General features: G+C 36.2%; 2 protein-coding genes across 2 annotated transcripts; one reads left to right on the top strand and one right to left on the bottom strand.

Moving 5' to 3' along the window:
- Positions 1 to 345: 345 nt before the first annotated feature.
- On the bottom strand, positions 346 to 8,869 carry LOC100377490 (integral membrane protein GPR180-like). Its single transcript, XM_002739190.3, has 4 exons — positions 8,331 to 8,869; positions 5,858 to 6,410; positions 4,691 to 4,946; positions 346 to 4,273 (listed from the first exon to the last, which is right to left on the bottom strand). Exons 1-4 carry the CDS (start codon positions 8,867 to 8,869, stop codon positions 4,122 to 4,124), a joined length of 1,500 nt encoding a protein of 499 aa, XP_002739236.1. The 3' UTR covers positions 346 to 4,121.
- Positions 8,870 to 20,211: 11,342 nt separating this feature from the next.
- On the top strand, positions 20,212 to 23,947 carry LOC100377342 (uncharacterized). The gene is made up of 4 exons (XM_085506471.1): positions 20,212 to 20,481; positions 21,801 to 21,933; positions 22,789 to 23,458; positions 23,704 to 23,947. The coding sequence occupies exons 3-4, from the start codon at positions 22,867 to 22,869 to the stop codon at positions 23,778 to 23,780; spliced, it is 669 nt and encodes a 222-aa protein (XP_085362597.1). The 5' UTR covers positions 20,212 to 20,481; positions 21,801 to 21,933; positions 22,789 to 22,866; the 3' UTR covers positions 23,781 to 23,947.
- Positions 23,948 to 24,530: the final 583 nt, after the last annotated feature.

Below are 24,530 nucleotides of genomic sequence, written 5' to 3'. Positions count from 1 at the left end.
CTTGGAACTTGCTGTTAGTCATGGTTCTACAGTTCTTTGTGCAAACAACTCACCTATAAATGTAGGTCCATCTGTCCAAAATACTAATATATTTACCATTGTTTACAAATTTCTCATCATCTGCCCTTCCTGTTATACTCGCTTAAACATATAGTAAACTGCACTAGCTAAAAGTTTTGTTGTTCAAATGCAGCAAAAATAGTATCATTGTGACATTCACTGAATTGTTTGTATAAATATGGTTCAATGACTTTATATAGAATCTTCTGTGGTTTTAAAGGAACAAACTGTCTACAAAGTTGTTCCCATCTACAATGTTTGGGAATTTCATAAAGACACAGACACTTATTCAAAACGTGTTATTTTTTATTTAAATAGAATACATCAGCTTGCCTCACTACAGAAAGATATATTTAATAACATTAGATTGCACACACTGCTTAAAAAATAATTATTAGCAAAATTTACAAATATAGTAGAAAACAATATAAATTTAATTAGGGTTGAAATTCACAAATAACCACATAGAATCAATATCTACAAAAAAACATAGTATTACTATTACAACATCAGTAGTAGTGTAAATCGTACCACCTGTCAAAATTAATTGTTCCCCTCAAAGTATGCTTAGATATATCGCTGTACTATTTTTGAACTTTTATACAATTCTCGATGGACATGATTAATACAGTACATTGTTAACATATAAATTTTAGCCAGTATTTTTCCATGCAAAATGTTTAGATAAATTATTGTTGTTAGACTTGATATTCTCTTTTGCCATGCAAAGAAATTATCACACATTTTAGTTTGTATCCATTCATTCTTTAATCTAGGTTCTCAATGGGCAAGATTGTAATAGTTATGCTATGTTACCAACGTGTAAGTGTCTGAAAAACAATTCTACATAATATCTTTTATAAAAATAAACACCACAAATACAAAGTGGTATTTCTATAATCAGTACAAATTTAAATCTGACATGAATGTTTTACATGAAGCAGTTGTGGAACAATTTTTGTCCCACCTCTAGTATTATTGAATAAACTATATTAGTCAAGACACAATCTAATCCCAGCTGAAAACTACATTGATTTTTCTACATATTTAAATCGTGCTGTCACTTCAACATACTGATCACAATTGATCTTGAAATACATCACACATTCTAGCCATAAATATAAATTTTTTATGAAATAATTGAGCACTTTTTCAAAGTCTGTATAAATATATAAGTACCTTTTTGTTTATAAAATATTTAACTTCAATTAATTGAATACCATTATTTGTCAATAGACTGGCAATTATCACAATATAACAATTAAATGGGATGCATGGAATCAATTATTGCTGCAATGTTGATGTATATATCTATGGCTGAACAATTTTGCTGCCCAAATGATAAAACAGGCTTATTTTGATCAGCTGATAAAGACGAAAGAGACGGTTGCTAAATAGGAAGCGATGAAGTTGAATACATAACTTCACACTTCACTAGAGGATATGCAGAAAATCTTATCAAGAGACGATGAAGACATTGCTCAATAAAATACTGAAATTAGAGGAAGAAAACTTAGGTATGGGATAAGAGTTGATGAGCTTGAAAAAATACAATCATCTTGGGTCTACCAGTCCAACCATTAAAGAAAAGATCGTGCACCTCAGTTTTGCTGAGATTAAATATTGAAAATACAAAAATAATTTGCTTTTTTTAGAAAATCAGAAATTATGGCAAGTTGTTCAGAGACAATATCACAGCGACCTGGAAATTTATAAATAGTATTGTTAACATGTATACATATTACCCATTATTTTTCAAAGAATTCCAAGTGAGGAAACAATGTTATGAGGCATAAAAAAGGTATTGCTGATTGCTTTGATATAATTTCACTAAAAAAATTACAGTGTGAAATTGATTTTAATTTTAGACCTTATGAATGACACTGTTCTTGATTCAATATTTTAAATGCTGTGATTATTGAACTAAAATGTTGTTTAAGCTGACACTCATAAGTGTATCATTATGTAATTGTTCATTTAGTTCTGGTATAATTCCAGATTTAATGAAAATAGCTAAGGTCACTCTAGTCTTTATGTCATGCAACGATAAATTATTTTCTAATTACAGACCAATATCATTATTACCATGGTAGTTTTCTAAGATAGTTGAGAAATTGTTTAACGACAGATTAATGAATTCTATTGACAAACATAAGATCAATATGGTTTTAAATATATGTCTACTGTCTTGACTCTGTTAAACTTTATCGCAGAAATTATGCCATTTATAGACTCTTCTATGTACATGTATACTGTTGATGTTTTGTATTGACACCATAAACTATAAAATTCTGGTGCAGAAATTGTGTAACTATGGTATTATTTCTGTAATAGGCAACAGGTATGCAACAATGGTATTAACCTTTTCACCACTAGACATCATCGCCAAAATTTCTCTGCACTTGTTTCTTGTATTCTTCAATATTTCTGGAAATAAACCCTAATATTGAAGCTAACAGACAAAATTTGCATAAATTTTTTTTTTACTCAAAAGATTTTGCTATTTTTGTCCCACTCTTCTGAAGCAAAGTGCAGGAATATTTTGTGAATTTGTAATGAAAAGGGGGAACTGGTGGTGAACAGGTCAGATCTTAAAAATTCAAGCCATGGTGTGGCTCTAGGTTCAGTCACTGGATCTTGGTTAATGACATCTGGAATGTATCTCTAAATGTTAAAGGTTATTTTATAGGCATATCATTGTATTGTATTTCCATTTGGTAAGGATTTCAAAAAAATATGTGAAACTATATCTAGACAATTGAAGGAGTTACACTCATGGTTTATGGCTTACAAGTTATCAATGAATATGCAAAGCAGATTGTCAGCTGGGCCTCGCCATTTTCAAGAAATCAAAAATAGCATTTTTTACCAAAAATGACAAAAATATTCACTAAAATTAGAGAATTGAATGTATGAAATGAACAAATCTAAGGTCAACTCAAGGCGTCTAAATATAAAATATCAAGATAATCGGGCTAGTCGTTTCCAAGAAGAAGAAGATAATAGCACTTTTTATCAAAAATGACAAAAATATTCCTCAAAATTAAAGATTTTAAGATATCAACACAAAGTAAACAATCTGAGAGAGATGTACTCAAGATACATAAACACCAAGTATCAAAGCCAGTAGACCTGCTATTTTCAAGAAGAAATCAAAAATGTAGTTGATTACTACGGACAGTAATATTAATAGTTCAGCTCTGTTGACAGACGAGTTAAAAACTTTATAAAAATGTGAATAATGTTAACCCAAATAGGTACATTAAATGACATTAACACAAATACAGTATATCCTTCAAAGTTTCTGGGATTGAAACAGACTGTAAATTTGAGTGGAAAGAAACAATATTCAGATTAAAATTGCAAACAACTTGGACTCTGGTAAACAAATCTGTATCTAACCTTCTAATTACCATATCTGACATATTGCTTTGACATCTGATGTACTGTAATACCTATAAATCTACCATTAATTGTTTATTCTTTAATCAAAAAAAGGGGTACCTAAGTACATACAAAGCCTGAATTATGCTGAATCTTTTACAAATACATGTACCTAGCACTAGGCAGCCCCTAATTTTTTTTTTTTATAAAATACAAGACAACCCTATGTGCATCGTGCATCATGTTTTGGTGTTAATTAAGCTCTGGAATATCAGAAATGATATAGCAATAGTCTTATACAGTTTATAAAAGAGTATCAAAAATATTTGTTTGATATTAAAATGCAAAACAACTGGAGTAAGTATTTATTACAACAATTAATTCGTTATTATTCATTCATAACAATTGTCTAAGTACCAGCTTGGTTGTGTTAGAATAAAATAAGAAGAGAGAGCAAATATCTAGAAGCTTTGCTTTTTGTTGCCTCCTCACCCTTGCCTACCAAATTTGTATTCAGTCATGCTCAGCATGTTCATTTTCTTACCTTATGCATTATTATATATGTATTGTTGGTTCAAACATAAAATATATTGTTATAACCAATTACAATGACTGATGCATATCACATGATCAGTATAAACCATTTACATTTCATCACCATCATGTGTACCAACCACTCATATTGATTCAAATAGATGACTGTACTTTTCCAATAGAGCTCTGTTCTCATCACCTGCGCTCCCAAGTTTGAAATAAACAGAGCTTCTTGTAGGCCAAAACAAGAATGCCATCACAATATTAGAAATAAAGTCGGCGGTTAACATCATAGCTGTGAATAGAAGCAGAATGCAGAGTTTTTACCAGAACAAATATTGATAAGTCTGATATATTCACTAATACATCACTGTTTATATTTGGGCATTAAGGGACGTCATTACTGTTCTCTATCAGATGATAAATATGTTGTACATCGATCCTGAATCTATGTAACATTGTAAAACTAACTTGGTTAACAAGAACAAAATCCTGCAAGATAAAGCACTTGAAGTATTTTATTATGACTAACTCAGATTTTCATCTACGTTCATACACATTCCGCCGTTCCAGTGTTTTATACTACTAGTATTCACTGTTCTGGACAGCATTGGCAGTAGCGCCTCGGATTACACACCTATTATTGATACATCAGAACAACAATAATTAAATGAGGAGTAGTTTCAAAGTGAGATAGTGAATTCTGACTTGCCTGATACTGTTCTTTGTCTCCATAATGCGGATGTCTGCGATATGATTAGAACGGTCAGCGGCAAGTAAATGAACCATATGCTGTAACCTACTCCAAACCAACGATAAAAACGCAGTTTGGCCTCTACATATTCTTGCTTGCATGTGGATCTCAACTCCATCAAAAACCATACTAATATGATGCACCTCAATGACAAAATCAAAGCACCAGGCCATGATTGATATTCGTTTAAATCTGAAGTCGGATCAACAGCAACCTGTAACGATAAACAAAGGAAATACAACTCCTAGTGTGACATTGAGAATAAATAATTGTATTTTTAAAAGAGTACAACCTAGTTAACTGAATATTAGCTACGTCCACATTACAAGATCTTAGTATGTGGCAAATATATTGTTACTCCTTCAAAATTACACATTTAAACCATTTCGAAACTGGATTTCAATCATGTGTGGATGGATTTGGTTTACACTTGGTACATATATTGAACACAATAGGATCTTTATGCACATAGTTTTCACATTGAGTATAAAATGACTGACTGGCGATCATTTTGTTTTAAATAATGCAGTTCCAGATCTATATATCTGACATGTATGAGTGATCAAGTATAAACTTCACACTTCCTTCAAAATCTGAATCAAGTGTGCGAAATGGCAGGCAAAAATGAATCAAAATGTGTGATTCTAGAATTGATCTCAGTTATATGTGACGGGTTTTATTTTATTCAAATAATGCATCTTTGACAATACCAATCAATCTCAAACTTCAGGCATACATCAGACATGATATCAGTAAAACAGTTGTGCATTATTGTCATAATCAAATAAAAAATTACTGACTGGCGACTATCGTGTTTAAACGACTGCAGTTCTATGGAGCAACATCTCATACATATCGGTCGATATTATAGATATTGCCCTGGTAGTCGTGCAATATTTCCTGCCTATAGTACCAACGGGGACTATGTCATTGACAATGACTTGTTTTCAGCTTGTGCTGACTCGGTCCCAACCATTCACACACACACTGTAATATGAGCAAAACAATTGATGATCATTGGTATAACCAAACTGTGTCATCAATTTTGCTGTGAACGAGTTCTACTCGTATATTAATATATAAAATGTTCAGATTTTTTTATTGCTTAACAGTCATTGCACTTACCATCTGCCAAATGAAGAGTATACCATAGAGAAGGCAATAAATGGCCCAAACAATCAACATAAATCTCTTCTGCGTAATGACCATTGTGGTGATAGTCCAGCCCTTGGCTATCAATAACAGCAGCAGCATAAACAAACACTGTGTGGCCATGTCTAACACATTACCAAGCTGTAGAATGGCATCAATTCCAACACCATCTTGCGAGTACAGGATAAGATGTATAAATATAAGTATGATGCTGGCAAACTGTATATACATACACAGAGTGAAGACCTTGACAATGGCGTGCATCTGTTTGGCATGTGCCACGGTGTGACACAACAGAAGCGGTATATATAAGATAGCGAACGCCAAGTACAGTCCCAAGATTCCTTGCATTGTAAAAGAGAACTGATAAAAGAGTAAATTGTTGTCATCCAGTGGATTGCCGTTCACGAGCCAGATGTCGTAGTTGATGTAGATATCATGATGAGGCATGTGATACCATGTACATTGTTTTGCTCCCTTGCTTGTCCAGTTCTGATAACAAGATACCATGCTCAGATACCAGAATCTGTTTATTTAAAAAAAAAGATTTTTTTTTTAATTTAACAAAATAAAATACCCCAAAATGCAAGTTTCTTTATGTGCACCAGTAGTTGATGTAAATTTGCCATAGTTGTTACATTTTTGAAACTGATATATATCATAAACACAACAAACTATTTCCTTTATAAAAATCAAAAATTTCTCAATTCAAACTGAAACAAGGTTTCTATTGGCCGATGGAATAACATTGAAACATTTTCAAATGACGTCAATGGGCACTCACATCTCTCACTGATTGGTAGGTTGGATTCAACTGCCATGGAAATTTATAAATATTTATGAAAATGAAAGAAATGAGTTTGTGGTGTCCATAGTATAAAAGAGGCTTAAGATAAAATGTAAATGATGAATATCTATAATATGCATGACTTTGGACTCTCCTACTACGTAATTATCAGCTATGAAATGTGCATCACATACGTCACACAGTACGTGTTCGAATTTCTTGTTGCAGTATAAATAAAATAGGTTTTTGAATTGCGGTTCCTCACCTCCTTTGCTATTATCATCTGTTTCAGATCCCGAATATTGGTTTCTCAGGATTTCTAATAAATAATCTAACCATAGGACTGAATTCATGTTTTTTTTTTTTTATTCATAGAAGATTGGTTGTTTTTGGCCTCAAATTTATTTTCGCTCTGATACACAAGGGCGATAAGACTATTTTCAATGACACAGGTTGTTTGGGTTGAATGATTTCTTTTGTTATGAGTTGGCCATATATCTTAAAACATGTCAACATTGTTTTTTTGTGGATACAGAAATTCTTCCGTTTGAAATCAGCATTTTTAATATGAAATCAGCAAATTCCAACAATTATTTATTGAAACTACCATCGTATAAATAGTCTTTGACTCTCCAAAATTAACAATTATATATTGTAATAGCCCTAGACTAGACATCCTGTCATAGCATCTTCGATTGTAGCCACGTGCATCATAAAATTCACTCGAGTGTTTTAAGAATAGCAAGAATAAAGGCAAATACAATGGAAACACCTGTTACATCACTCATGGCGATCAATGATTCCATAGATAATTATAATAATCCAGGGTTTATGAATTTATGTCATTGAACAACAGTATACAAGTACTGGATACAATATACTACAAACAAATATACCAACCATTGAACTGTACAGAAGTCATATAGGAAATTTACAAGTACAAAAACATAAACGACTGGCAACAACTGTGAACTTTAAATCTCATTTATTAAGATTCCTACATGAAGTTACAAATATAGGAAAATTGATGCGCAATTATAGAAAGAGACAATAATGTTTTATTTTGTCCAGGATGTAAAATAAGTGTTTTTGATGGGAATTTTGTGAGTGTCCTAAAATCTGTACACCCATTAAAATTAGCAAAACTTCAAATGCAAAACATGCAAAGTTAAACAAAATTATCAAGAGTGATTTTTGTTTTCTTAAAAAATAGACCCAAATGCTGTGACATCTAATTAGTGGTGGGAAGGGCAAAAACGATTATAAAATGTCTATATAATTGTAAACAAATGTTTTCGTGAATATTACTGGCGGCGAAAGACGGCCTTCGCGAAGTGTCTAGTGAATAAATATTGAAAACATCGCGGAGCAACGACTCACACTGTGCAGTTTCAACCACACATGATCAACGATACGTCACAACATATTATATTGATTTTATTTTCGCTATTTTCACTGAAGGGGTGATATAGTGGAATACAAAATCAAGCGAATATACTAGTACCTTTTTTTATATATTTCACATTCAACTTGTCAAAAATCAGCGAAATTAAATTCCATACAAAACACCTAAAAAGTCTTCAGTTTCAGCAAAAATTAATTCCAGCTATTTTAAAAGTACATGTATTTTACAGTACAACAAATAAAAACGACACAAACCTGGGAGATTTGAAGTCTTCAACGCGAATAGTAAACTGGTATCCTGGTATAACGTCTCTTCCTTTACTTCTCCCATACTCGTCGAGGCACAAACCACGTTTGGGACATGGAACCGTCCGGGTCAAATCCAATGTTGCATTTTGAAGGCACTTCCTATCGTACGCCACTTTACCGATGTATCGAAACATATCGATACAGGCTTGTCGTTCAGGCAGTATGTTAACTTGTTCACTGTAATCGGCCCAATATTCCTGGTCTAACGCGACAAATTTCAGATCCGATTCAATTATTCCAGAACTTTCTAACGTAATATTTCCGAATATGTATCCTGCGGTCGCTATTCGTTCTTCGGGGTCTGTCTCCTGAAAAGCGAATTTGGTAATGAACTTGTAAAACTCGTCGGTTTTATACTTTCCTTTAACGTGTTTCGCATAACATGGATGTCCAAAACACAGGCATAGCACGAACAAAGTCGATACAGCTGCATGGACACTGTGTTTGTTAGCAAGAGAAAAATTCCGTCTGCGTCTGGCCGCCATGTTTGGTTATGTATAGAAGTGTACCCGTCATGCTTTGCGTAGTGTCAAACTCTCAAAACTAGGGGACAATTAAAAAGTCTCTGGGTCAAGTACACAATCGGTCAAGGTTGTTGTCTTTTGCTCGCCTACAGCTGTGTCCATGTTGTTATTTCCATAATTATAATCACAATAAATGCGAGATAATCCAATAGGGGTGTGGTGGCGTAGCAGCGGAAAATAAAACATATGGGGCGTAAATCTCTCTGTACCCGTGCAAATAAATAAGGGGAGGACCATTTGATATCCTGAGGGGGGGGGGAGATTTTGTGAATAAAAAATTCTATGACAATGCTTGAAAAAAAATCCTACACTATATTCATGTAAAAAAAAAAAAAAACCTGAAACTTTCAGACCCCCTGAAAAAAACACGTAAAAAAATAAAAAAATAAGGAATGATTTTTATTGATCTTTTCCCTCAACAATTTCATCAACCATGTTGCTTAACAGTTCGTTCACAATGACTTTCTGCTGTATTTCTGTATAAACTGTCTCTAACAATGCATTTATTATCGATGGGGGTGGTGGATTGACGAACATCTCACCGACTGAGGGCAGTATTGCATTAGCTGACTAAATACGTACTAACATATATATCATTCCGTGTTAAAATATTTCAGGTATGATCCCGATAGAAGTAAACACGGAAACAATATTGGAATACGAAACTGATTACGAAGAAAGCCTATGTCGATACAGCACTCAAATTTATCCGTAATTGGATTATTTACTAGTGAATAGAATAGAATAGAATATTGCTTTATTACAACGTTAAAGAAAATTCTTTTTTGGTTTCTACACATGTAGAAGGTAATAAAGTTAAAAACAAACAAAACAAAAAGTGTGACAAACAAACAAGAAAAAGTAAACTACTGTGGTAATATTAGTGTGATGGTGCTGTTTCGGGTTCTTTGTTGAACCCGTCACCAGTCGAACAGTACTTGAGCGAATCGTTCGATTTATTGAGCTTTCAGAATGCTCGACGTTATTACTTTCATTATACAATTAGTTAAAATGGAAAATAATTCTTTGTCGTTTAATGTGTCGTTTTTCACGAGTAGAACTTGTAAGTTTATCTTCCAAGTTAGTATTTCTACAAAATGTAATTAGGGAGGATTTGGAAAAATGTTACTGAATAACTGATCATTCCGAATTAAGTCCCAGGTTTTTTAATAGGGCTCTTTTGAGCTCAGACCCCTGTATATAAGGGTTGAATGTAGTTGTGAATATCTTTTCGATATCATTATCACGCAATTTTTCAATAAATAGATTACATTTATGTAAGAAATCATTTAGATTATTACACGTTCAAGCATACCGAATGGTTTCGCCTTTAATAAATCTTTTGAATACTGATGATGGCTGACAAGAATTACGTTTCAAATATTGAAAGTTTCCGTTGTCTTGGTGTGCGTTTTCACGTCTAATATATTCTGATTATAGAAGCGTTGTCAAGGTACGTGACTTGTGTCATGGAGTATTCAAATGTGAGCCAGTATTTGTTATGGAGCATATTAGCTTCCTGAACAAATTTGTGTAATTCAGGTACGGTACCACGGTACGGAAGATGTCATCTCGAAAACGATACCAAGTTTTAATATATCGAGCACCAAGTAGTAAAATCGATTTTCCAGTAGATGGAATGTAATGTCAGCAATCTCGGGTGAAGATGGTGATCCCATGCTAACTCCACATGTTAGAGTATAATATTCATTATTAAACTCGAATGTGTTTCATCTCAGAATGGTTTCAAGGAGTTTAATTATATATTCCAAAGATAGTGGCTTCAAAAGACTATCATTGTGATTGTAATTCTATTGCATTGCATTAGCGGTTGCTCGGATCGGGTTGGTATAAATTTGAGTCCGTTGCCTGAATGACCTCTGTTGGGGTTAGAATTTTACTCGAAAAATTCCTAATAAAATTTGACTGGAGACCAACTGAGCTTGAGCTTGAGCCTTGTATTTCTGTATTCGTTTGCATCTTGCAATGTGTTTCTTATGTGAGAAGTGTCTATTGCGTTTTGTGTTATTGATTGTATCGACAGAGTCCATAGTAATAATGGTAGTTCATTTTTGGGAGGTGGCCCTGAAAAGAGCTGTTTGGTTTGTGTGCCGAAGCACTGTTTTTTTTTAAGGATAGAAGTGCGTTTCCTGCCGTTTCGGGGGTCTTGCACTGTTTTCCTCGATTGTTTGAGGAATTGCCTTAGTTTTTCAACAGCCAGAGCCTGGTGTTCTTTTCCAGCCAGGCGTTTGATATCTGAAAACGCTTCCTTCTTCTCCTTTATCAGAATGGTCTGGAATTTTTTCAGGTGGATCGGTAAATAAATGTAAAGTAGTTTAAAAGCCTGGTTTGGAAGATCGTGGTTTGGAAGAGAGAAGACATCCAGGAGGTGGACTGATAGCAAAACTCTTTCATGATGTTAAAGCGGGCTATTATCATCTACTTTATACTTAAAGCGGGGAAGTCGTCACCTGCGCATGCATCAGATGACCATAGCGTGTCATTGTTTACAAACAAGCACCTACCCATGAGCCTTTGCGTTTTTAGCGTGTGTTGTTATCGTCGCTTGGGACCCCCGCGTGTGAGCAGGTGACGACCATCCCGCTTTAAAATACTAAAAAACAACTGTTGAGTGCAAAAAAAAGAAAGAAAAAATTAGAGACAAGGTCTGCTGAAAAAAATCCATATCAGATAGGGGAAAATAGTAGGCTTCATTTCAATTTTCCGGGACCCTCAGGATATCAGATAGTCCTTCCCTAATCCAGTTTTTCCTGTCGTACTAGTATAAGTTATTCATGGAATAATGTGTTTACATGGAATCCTATGGAAACTGTTCCAAAATGACTGCTTTTTAGATTATTTTGCATATGTTTTCTTTGTCATACTGCCTTCTTCCTCTGTAAATACGAATGACCTGCATGTATGTGATTCATCACACATCAATCAATGAATAATTTACTGTGATCAAGTTGTGTAATGTTTTAATACGAACTACCTTAAACAATTTGCAAATCTTCCTTTCAAGATCATAAGAAGAAAAAAACACAATACAAGATTAATACATACGAGTGGATATTTAACAACACGAGGGCACATGCCCCGAACGGGTACATGATCCGGCTGACAAGTAAAATACACATGTGTGCCGGACATAACATTTACCTATTCAAGTTATCACGCAATACTACAGGGTCGTTTAAGGCTTAACTTATGAATATGCACGGCACACTTGAAACGTGTCCAAAATCCGGTTACTGAAATCGAATTTATTTCCGAGCTCTAAGTTCGAATCCAACTACAAATATCTGAAGAGTAGATTGCTAAAGTCCGCTGTCGTGTTCCTCCGCTGCCCGTAAAACTTCGGCCAGGGAGATAGGAGGTGCTTGGTAAGATTGCCTGTCAAGACTACAATACGCACATCAGCATGGCGTTACACCCGCAATGACTACTGGGATATGCCATCGAATTACAGTGACAACCAAGTCATTGGCTTTCATGCCCATCCAGGCAGACAAGATTGTGACGTAGCCTTTGGCGGTTGATGTTTTACTTGAAAAGATACCATGGGGAGTGTCGACTTGCAAACAGGTTAATTTGTTTATATGCGAGACGTTTCTCTGCCCCGAAAGGCAATTACTCAATTCGTTCATGTCGCATAAAGTATTATGTTACGTTTTCGTTTTTTTTGAAATGTAGGTAAAAGGTATTTTTTTCACCAAAACTCCGTTTGTCAAAAAATAAATAAATAACGTATTCATGAGCTATAGTTAAACAATCTTTTGTATGAACTTGATCCACTTGGGACGTAGCCATGACAAAGCGGTCATACACCGTTCCGCCGAGCCGTGAAATCAGATTCGAGAAAGATTACCCATTTGTGCAAGTTGCCAAAGTAAATAATTAGACATAAGTCTACCAGCACTTCTTCCGCCAGGTAAACTTGATTCAGGTGTGCTGCATGTGCGAAGCTTACAACGAAATTACGATAGGTAGCCATGATACCACGAAGAGGTAACAGATTCCATCGCTTTACATTCAAAGAGTCTATCTCTCAGTTCCGCTGAAATAAGAATAGCGTCCGTTCTTTATTAGTATTTCATTGCGTGCATTCTCGTTCTTTAGAGAGTTGCTATGTATACTATGGTTGTCCCACGGTACCATCGTGTCCTCTGGGACTCACGTACAACACTGTTATCCATGTCGTTGAAACTATTTTTCGTCAGCGCAATCAGCGCGAATATGTTGTATATTTTCACAATTGATACTGTTTCTCCCAGATAACATGTTAGTAGATAGAATAATATGTGATTGTTTATATATGTGTGTGCCTTATTTGTTTGGTGCATATTGTGATTATGATCGTAGCTCGCGCATACTTAGTACCACATTGTGGCCAATGCATAATGTCTTGAATGAAGTTATGACCTCGTTTTTAGAATACTACCCTCAGCACAAACGTCTCTATTATGCAACGACATCACTAAGTGGTGATTAGTATCTAAGCTTACATCTGAAATTATGGATATATTGGTCTGTTCGCGTATTCACCGCCTCGTGCATACATGAATGAATTTGTTCAGCATATCACAGTGTTGATCAAATATCTACCAGCCATGCAGTGGTTTGTCGAATATATTTTTGGAGGGCCTAACGATTTTAGTAATTATCACGTGACTGTCTGCGAACGAGACGGCTGATTGTATGATGATGTACTCGAGTGAAAGCAACACGTGATACCGAATCCCGCAAGTCACATATAGCGCATGTTACACAAATGTCGATTTCACTATACATGTCGCGCTTTGAGAAGCCCCTTTAAACAAGATGCTCTTGAACTTGGAGTGTTATATAATTCAAAGTTAGTAGTGTTTCTTTGTGTATACATATTACATTTTTACAATTTCTTTACCAGCTTTCGGAATTCCATCCATCCAACAACGAAGAGTGACAGCGAAGAACTGGGCAACATGTTTAGCCGAGGCTAAGGCGACTGCTATCGTCCGAGGTGAAACAAAAGGCCGAACTCATATAAGGTAAGTACATTCTCTTGTGCATTACAGTAAAAATTGGCCTAATATCTTTCAACAATTCCGTAGAGCATAATGTCAGTGTTTATTCCAGAGTTTTGGAGTAATTCATGATTACAAAAAGTACTCCATCATTCACGATATTTATTTCTGTCATCATCTGTCTACAACCTGTCTGAAATATGGCAAATTATCTCCGTCATATGAACCAAATGGTAAACGTGTTCCAATACTGATAAAATGGACACCATTCACTACAATACTACCATCATTGTCTCGAAACTTATGTGGTGATCCAAACTTATTTTTTGTCAAAAAATATCTTTACATTGACCAGGGGTACAATTGGTTGCAAACTAAATCAGTATAGATTTCTAGCTTAATGTCACCCTCTCTCCCTACCTCCCCTCCAATTCAAGTATTGGTGTATTTTGATCTCTGCATTCTTCCTAGGACACAGGGTGATATAAAACGAACACATTGTGAAAGTGATCGACGGTCTAGCGAACACGTTGACTACAAACATGACAACGAGTTAGATTCGACATCTTCGGATACGTCACAGGTAAGGTCAACTGTTGGTGGCGGCGCACTATTGAAACAAGGTGACGTTGCCAGGGTCAAGGTTCTCAACGGTGTTTACGGAGACAATTCGGATACAAAACGGAGGCACGAACAATTCCTGAAAAAACTGGAGCATTTACAAGTAAAATCCGTGAAAGACTACAACAAAAGGATTGATCGAAGACAGAAAATACATAACGAGACAGTTGCCAGGCAACGGGAGGAATTGATGAAGATCCGAGAAGGATTCAATAAAGGGCAGGCCGAGAGGTTCCACCGACAGTACGTCACCTGGAGAAGCGTCCAATCAGAACGAGTCGACAGAAAGGTATTCGGATTGCCGGATTTCTTGACACGGGGCGGTAAACTGACAAGCAAAATATTGCCGGTAAAGAAATCGAAAAAAACAAAAAACAAACGTATATATGTGGACCGCGAGAAGAACGAAGAGAAATACAACCATTTGCTTAATCCCCGGATGGGATCAGATCACGTGACTAAAGTTCTGATGGCCGGAAATGTGACTGTCACAGAGCTACTGAAGGCGACAAACAGTAAAAAAGAAGGTGAAGTATTTTTTTTTAAAGAAAAAAGTTAGGCTGTAAAAATCGTTGAATAGGACACCACTCATAGCACAATTGTGCTCTATATGAATGAAAATGGATTCAGTGTAGATAAACCTCTGTGGAATTAAACTGGTATATGGAGCCTGAGTCAGGCTTTTGCATGTTTTGTTTCTCGGGGTACTACACATACCAATGGGTTAATTCGATGAGATACTATGAAACTATAAAACAAGGCTCAATGCATATCATCAAAAAGTAACAATAATCTTTTAATCCGCTAATCCATGCAGATTTTAATTGATTCTTTTTTAGAAAAAATCATCGCTTCGGCGAAGAAACTAGCCGAGTCTGAAAGTTCAACAGGTAACTATTGTTTTGCTATTCAAGTCTGCAGTTCTTTGAACAATTGTGTTATATTTAGTTTTGATAAGTGTTACATGTTGAATATATGCACTACATTAGATTCAACGTTGATAATGCACATGCGTTTTGAATTACAGGTACGTACTATTAATTTAAGCGCACGCGCCATAGCGTTGTGAAAACACAACGTCTCTGCTTCATCGACCAATCATAACATAGTGTGCGTATCAACAAGCAATACGGTACGATATATACGTGATACTACAAACGTCATCTCTATTGTCTTGGTTTTCGTGAAACTCAGTATCCCAGTTAAAATTCAGCAACACTAAAGTGACGCATTTTTTTGACCAATATATTGCAGATTTTGACACCGACGAAAGCGATGAGTCAGAAATTGAGACCAGCGATGACTCTGACGAAGACAGTGTCGAAGGAGACGACATGGATTAATTAATTTTAGTCACTGCATACTGGACCATAATTTAGACAAGGGGAACGTTCATTACTGTCGTAGAGGGCACTATAGCACTCCTTGGTACTCGTGTCAGGAAACACCAAGACGTTTGTACGCTTTTCATTTGATCTCCATTCATTGCAATTGTTGTACTAGGTCCGTTTACATGTATATTCCACCAAATACCAAAGGATAGTATATAGACACACGGGGAGACAACATACAACCGTAGCGAGACCCCTGAATATTGTGGAAAAATTTATTTCAAAAACATATTTTTATATCCAAGAAATTAGGATACCATAACATGGGTAAAATATGAATTCAAGTTTTGTAAAACGTGCATGTGATTTATTTTGATTAAATTTGACTTATTTTAATTGCTGAAAACTGTGGTCAGTGGTCACCGAGTTATAAGATGTCAGCGTGTAAACACCAAGTCGGTCAATTAACCAGTACTCTATAAGGTTTATTATTAGTATTCTTATACTATATTGACCTACACGCTTTGTGAAATAAACTCAGCTTCGTAATATGGCACTGATCGGTTCTATTCGTATTACACTATATTGACCTACACGCCTTGTGAAATAAACTCAGCTTCGTAATATGGCACTGATCGGTTCTATTCGTATTACACTACATTGGACTACACGCCTTGTGAAATAAACTCAGCTTCGTAATATGGCACTGATCGGTTCTAGTCGTATTACACTACATTGGACTACACGCCTTGTGAAATAAACTCAGCTTCGTAATATGGCACTGATCGGTTCTATTCGTATTACACTACATTGGACTACACGCCTTGTGAAATAAACTCAGCTTCGTAATATGGCACTGATCGGTTATATTCGTATTACACTACATTGGACTACACGCCTTGTGAAATAAACTCAGCTTCGTAATATGGCACTGATCGGTTCTATTCGTATTACACTACATTGGACTACACGCCTTGTGAAATAAACTCAGCTTCGTAATATGGCACTGATCGGTTATATTCGTATTACACTACATGGGACTACACGCCTAGTAAAATAAACTCAGCTTCGTAATATGACACTGATCGGTTCTATTCGTATTACACTACATGGGACTACACGCCTAGTGAAATAAACTCAGCTTCGTAATGTAGCACTGATCGGTTCTATTCGTATTACACTACATGGGACTACACGCCTAGTAAAATAAACTAAGCTTCGTAATATGACACTGATCGGTTATATTCGTATTACACTACATTGGACTACACGCCTAGTGAAATAAACTCAGCTTCGTAATATGGCACTGATCGGTTCTATTCGTATTACACTACATTGGACTACACGCCTTGTGAAATAAACTCAGCTTCGTAATATGACACTGATCGGTTATATTCGTATTGCACTACATTAGACTACACGCCTAGTGAAATAAACTCAGCTTCGTAATATGACACCGATCGGTTCTATTCGTATTACACTACATTGTACTACACGCCTAGTGAAATAAACTCAGCTTCGTAATATGGCACTGATCGGTTATATTCGTATTGCACTACATTGGACTACACGCCTAGTGAAATAAACTCAGCTTCGTAATATAGCACTGATCGGTTATATTTGTATTACACTACATTGGACTACACGCCTAGTGAAATAAACTCAGCTTCGTAATATGACACCGATCGGTTCTATTCGTATTACACTACATTGGACTACACGCCTAGTGAAATAAACTCAGCTTCGCAATATGACACTGATCGGTTATATTCGTATTGCACTACATTGGACTACACGCCTAGTGAAATAAACTCAGCTTCGTAATATGACACCGATCGGTTATATTCGTATTGCACTACATTGGACTACACGCCTAGTGAATTGAACTCAGCTTCGTAATATGGCACTGGTCGGTTATATTCGTATTACACTACTTGGACAACATGTCTAGTGAAATAAACTCAGCTTCGTAATATGGCACTGATCGGTTCTATTCGTATTACACTACATTGGACTACACGCCTAGTGAAATAACCTCAGCTTCGTAATATGGCACTGATCGGTTCTATTCGTATTGCACTACATGGGACTACACGCCTAGTGAAATAAACTCAGCTTCGTAATATGACACTGATCAGTTCTATTCGTATTGCACTACATTAGACTACACGCCTAGTGAAATAAACTCAGCTTCGTAATATGACACTGATCGGTTATATTCGTATTGTACTACATTAGACTACACGCCCAGTGAAATAAACTCAGCTTCGTATATGACACTGATCGGTTATATTCGTATTACACTACATGGGACTACACGCCTAGTAAAATAAACTCAGCTTCGTAATATGGCACTGATCGGTTCTATTCGTATTGCACTACATGGGACTACACGCCTAGTGAAATAAACTCAGCTTCGTAATATGACACTGATCAGTTCTATTCGTATTGCACTACATGGGACTACACGCCTAGTGAAATAAACTCAGCTTCGTAATATGGCACTGATCGGTTCTATTCGTATTACACTACATGGGACTACACGCCTAGTGAAATAAACTCAGCTTCGTAATATGACACTGATCGGTTATATTCGTATTACACTACATTGGACTACACGCCTAGTGAAATAAACTCAGCTTCGTAATATGACACTGATCGGTTATATTCGTATTGCACTACATTAGACTACACGCCTAGTGAAATAAACTCAGCTTCGTAATATGGCACTGATCGGTTATATTCGTATTACACTACATTGGACTACACGCCTAGTGAAATAAACTCAGCTTCGTAATATGGCACTGATCGGTTATATTCGTATTACACTACATGGGACTACACGCCTAGTAAAATAAACTAAGCTTCGTAATATGGCACTGATCGGTTCTATTCGTATTACACTACATGGGACTACACGCCTAGTGAAATAAACTCAGCTTCGTAATATGACACTGATCGGTTATATTCGTATTACACTACATTGGACTACACGCCTAGTGAAATAAACTCAGCTTCGTAATATGACACTGATCGGTTATATTCGTATTGCACTACATTAGACTACACGCCTAGTGAAATAAACTCAGCTTCGTAATATGGCACTGATCGGTTATATTCGTATTACACTACATGGGACTACACGCCTAGTAAAATAAACTAAGCTTCGTAATATGACACTGATCGGTTCTATTCGTATTGCACTACATTGGACTACACGCCTAGTGAAATAAACTCAGCTTCGTAATATGGCACTGATCGGTTCTATTCGTATTACACTACATTGACTACACGCCTAGTGAAATAAACTCAGCTTCGTAATATGGCACTGATCGGTTATATTCGTATTACACTACATAGGACTACACGCCTCGTGAAATAAACTCAGCTTCGTAATATGGCACTGATCGGTTCTATTCGTATTACACTACATTGGACTACACGCATAGTGAAATAAACTCAGCTTCGTAATATGGCACTGATCGGTTCTATTCGTATTGCACTACAATAGACTACACGCCTAGTGAAATAAACTCAACCTTGTAATATGGCACTGATCGGTTCTATTCGGGACACAAACAAAACACTGCTACGCTATAGTTATTAACCATCACTGTGCACTAGTGACAAAACAAAAGGTATAAGAACAGTGAACTTAAATTCTTTGCATACCAAAGTTTATTGATCGCTAACTATCCATACAACTCTTGAACTCGGGCTCGCCGAAAGGCCTTTCTGTATATAAAAACATATGTTTGGCCGACAATTGAAGAAACATTCATTGAATCCATATTATTGAACGTTTCACAAAGGTATTGTAAAGCTCTGTAATAAAAGTTCCTATATAACGGGTCTAGTATGTGTCCACCTATACTTTTTTAAACAATATGAACTCATTCCAAACAAACACAAGTTTTAAAATAGAAATTGATCACAGAGTTTTGGGGGTTTATTTCAAGCGTGGGCACGCGAAATACGTACTATCATCAAGTTTGCTTGTGTTTTTCTTTTTTTCTACTCCGAAGTAATGCATAGACGAGAGCACGAAATTATTACTATCCGTGGTATTATATTTCGGCTGAGTATTCGCATCGTTTTGTTAGCCCATCCTTTGACAATAAGGGGATATTTGTTATGCTGATATTGATCTAATATATTATATTTGTATGTAAAATGAATAAAAGTCGGATTAACTATACGTATATCGACAATGCGGTCTAAGTGGACGTCGTATTTTGGTTGTCCTGGACTAACGATGACAACGAGCATGGCCCATTAAAGTTCGCAATGTACCTTTCACCACTCAGATGCTCTATCATTGGACGTATTGTGTAGGTTATAGTTCGTGGCATCAAAGCAATCAAAGACACTCGACGATTGTGTTTAGGACGATGTTTTGTCGTACAGTGGAACACAACAATGCGGTCGTTACCTGGTTGACTCGCAACTAATCACTCCCGGGACAAGGTGGGCGACGATTGAAGGTTGCTAGAGAACCTCAATGTGGTTAATTTATCTTGACTTTGAAGGATAAATAATGCCAAATAAGCGTTCACGATACACCGATCATTGCCTGGCGATGTTTTGAGTCAGCGGCCACGGTGCAAAGAAGGTGAGTACTCCGAAACGTTGTCAGTATGTATATTATTCTATAATCTCTGACCAAAAAACCGTGTCATTTTGTTGTAAGCATGATACATTCGACATTTCAGCATGTGTCGCTCCGGAATACATTGTGGTTATGAGCCAAATACATAGTTATGATTTTACAGTGCTTTATGGCTGAAATCGACGTACGGAGAACACCCCCCCCCCACATATGTGGTAAAACTGCATTTGGAACTATGACAATGCGATACACATCGCAAACAAATATCTATATGTTTGTATATGTCTGTACATCAATAGTGAATGTTTTTGGGCAAAAAAGCAAACGGAGAAATTTCATGATACAAATCACTATGCCCTGGCGATGCAACAGGTCGGTGGTTTGCGATGACGTCAACTGCAACGTCACTACTGCGTACATAGTAGATTTCTTATATATAATGGTACATTGTATTAGTCAGGTATTGTAATTGGCCTGCAGTTATATTCAGGCAATTATAAATATTCATATTGGCAGCCTTCAGTTTCACAAAAGTATATATATATATATACATAGACGAACCCGTAATCGTAATATTTAAGAATTTTGTTTTTGAAATCTCTTTGAGTTGCATTGTATTATGTGTGAGCCAACATTATAAAACGACTCGTTGTAAAGTATGTGCATTGATCGCTGTTTTGACTACATCACGGGACAATAGCGTCACTGACATCGACTCGATCTCTGCCACACACTATTATTTCTCGATGCGCTTTTCAACACAGAGATCGCACAACAACGAGAGCGAGGTAAAACAGTCATTCATTTTGGGGAAGCGCACAGTGACTATTTAACCGTCTAATTTATACTTGTGTAATGTTGTATGTGCCCAGGCAAAAATCAAAAGTGTTCACTGTAAACACAGATACAACTTAGATTGTTTAATTATTGTGTAGTTGCTATACCATGGATTACCTGAGTTGATAGTGGTTGTGCCAGGCATATTGCCCGCTCGAACCCGAGCGCAAATCGTATTCAAATGGGTCCGACACATCTGGATGAGTGTGCAAGAGACTCAATGAAAAGTCAAAACTAATGTTATTTCAATGGATGCAACATTTGTTGACATTGCCATGCCATTATGATAGGAGATGTTCACACATTCATGTCACGTAGTAATAAACATGGGAGTACGGTTTATGTGGCGTAATACATTCTATACTTTAGTGTGTGCATTTATAATATTACCCCCTCCCCCGCGATGAATTACATAAAACTTCACTTCGTGGTCCACATACATTCTGACATCATTATTTGTGTCGTTTTTTGTTTCACTGTACCAGAGAACATTTCGGATCGTCAACGTTGTCAACATCGGTCAGGTTTGAAGAGTCATCGTTACATAGATTTACATACAATTTCAGATGTACATAGTCAATATGGTATTGTAGTTTATAACCAGCAGCCTTTACATAGGTAAGTATGTAATCCATGGACTATTTTATTGGTGACGCAAAAAAAAAACAAACTTGTAAAGGATTCTTCAACTGGAATTTTCCAACAAAACAAACAAAAATGAACAAAATGTTTAAATTAGGAGGTTTCATTCGAAAATCTGAGATGCTGGAGTTTTTTTGAAATATTTTATTCAATTATACCAGGCATTTGTTTGAATTCATGTTTTTCCCATTAAATCTTGCCATTAAATTTTCCATTGCCTGCCCCGGGTAATCCCTTCGCCAGTGCCAGGCACATTGTCGAGAAAACCCCGGCTCAATAGATACGCGCCCTCTGTAGTCAGCTATCACGAGGCTACAGTATGGACAGCCTGTACACAATCGGCTAAGTGCCAGCAGTCCGAAATGGTGTAGTTTGTTTCTCGATTATGCAAGCATGTGTTCATTAAAAAAATCTGGTTTCAACATACATACTAGAATTGTACATTTATTGAAGTGACCAGGGGTTTGTTGGACATCATCAACCATACCAACCTATTTATTTATTTGTTTATTTAAGTATCACACTTTCATTGAGAGCATCCCTATTTTAAAACAAAAGTTGGTGGAATGAAAAATACAAATTCCCCCCACAGTGATAGAGGGACTGTGTTTCCTCCAATGTCAACGACACAAATTACAATTGTTTAGCGTGCACAACAATTGAAAGTCAAACGCTAATTAAAGAGTTATTTGGCATATTGCCATTGAGGAAACCACAAAGAGATCACTGTCAGCCGAGGCTGCCGCGGCGCAGTCGAGATATACAATGATCCATTTTGAGGGCCGAAAAAGGTGCCACGATTTAACACTGTGCTATTATGCTATATTTCAGCAAGAGAAAAACTACACAAAAACAGTACAAATCGGACAAGTGTGTGGGATTAGTTAGGAGAATAAGAAAACGGACAAGATGAACCAGAATAAGCGAAAACGACAAATTACGTTGAATGAAAAAGAGCTACACCACGTGACTCACCTGCAATCCATCTACATGAATAGATCGGATAAAAAACACCGACACAAGAAAGTTTTGCAGCGTCTCGAAGAAATCCAGGAAGAAAAAGTGAAGGAACACAACAGGAAAGTCGAAGCGCGAGTACAAGCTTATAAGGAGTCTGTAGAAAAACAAAAGAAATGTCTTGAGAGAATGAGAGTTAGATATTTAGACGATCAATCGAAACGACTTGAGACACAATTTATGAGTTGGAGTGGGGTCGACACGGTTGTCGTGGGCCAACCTTTCAGAAGCGACTACGGTTTGCCGGAGCAGCATGAGGATAAAGTGTATGCTGTCAAAAATCATGTCACCAAAAAAAAGGAAAAACTCACCAAAATAAAAAAGAATCCGAAACGATTACGGGAAAAAAACAAGGAGAAACTGGATATGGTGTTGAATCCTACTTATGGTGTTCACGAGCCTGAGAGAGTCTTGTTGTCCGACGTCAGTCTTGATGAAATACGAGAGGCAACGAAACAGGTGACTAAGAAGGAGCATCGCACCGGTGAGTGAGAGAGGATATATGGATTCACTGTTCGATAACATGGTTTTTACAGCCCCCCACAAATGACAGTGTCATAAATTATTATTAAAGTAAAGAAAAGTGAAGGAACAATTTAACACAAAAGTCAATTTTAATCAGACAGGAAAATTGCTTGTTAGTGTGTAAATCATGATGATGATTGCATCAAGTATATTGACACAAATTACAGAGATTTTATGTTCTTGCAACTTCCTTTTCCTTTCCAGATAATGGATCCGATGAAGTAATTGGTCTCGAAAACGAATTCACTTTTCTTCGCTTACTAGAGACGGTTTCAAGTTGATTGCCTCATCAAATGTATTATCACTTGACAAGTTGTAGTCACGTGGTGTATGTAGTGTTATGGAACGGATTCGTTAATTTCCACAATCATTTGTGCGTGACTCAGTCGAACTGCCAAATGTCATTTTGTTTTTGTTTTATTAAATGATTGATGCATTTATGTGTGCACTTAGTAGTAATAGTAGTGAAAATCATTCTCTGTAATTTTATGAGGATTATTCATTTATTTCGAATCGAGGGTTGACAATCCCCCCTCTCTCGAGTAAATTATAAGTTTTGATGTGTTCGTAACCATGGCAACTATGGTGAATACGGTTACAATGCAAGTAGCCGGATTATTGCAATCAATAATCTCCTGAACATAGTGTGAGTATTTTCTACCTGTGAACTTGTCCATATTTGACTATTATTAATAGCGCAATGCAAATGACAATGCAAGTGACAATGCAAATAGGGTATTTTTATCAATGTGTCCTAACTGGAGAATATTAGCGTCCCTAATAGATCAATTTTCCTACACTGCGAAAGTATTTGTCGAGTATTTCTATGCTAAATAATGTGCTATGTACATATGATGGGAGTATTTTGACGAAGTAATGGTATCTCAACGCGATATTCCCCTCTCGCAAACTAAAAAAAATATTCAAAATCAAATCGTTCGACTTTTGCGGCAGACGTTCTGTCCGCTCCTTTCGTGCACGCATTACGCGAGATCTCGCAGTTAACGGAAAATCATTAATTGTGGCTTAGA

Source organism: Saccoglossus kowalevskii, chromosome 2 (assembly GCF_978046115.1).
Source record: "Saccoglossus kowalevskii chromosome 2, keSacKowa6.1, whole genome shotgun sequence".
Classification (NCBI taxonomy): Eukaryota; Metazoa; Hemichordata; class Enteropneusta; family Harrimaniidae; genus Saccoglossus; species Saccoglossus kowalevskii.
Note: the sequence above shows the minus strand (reverse complement) of the source record. Positions and strands in the feature narration are given on the sequence as shown.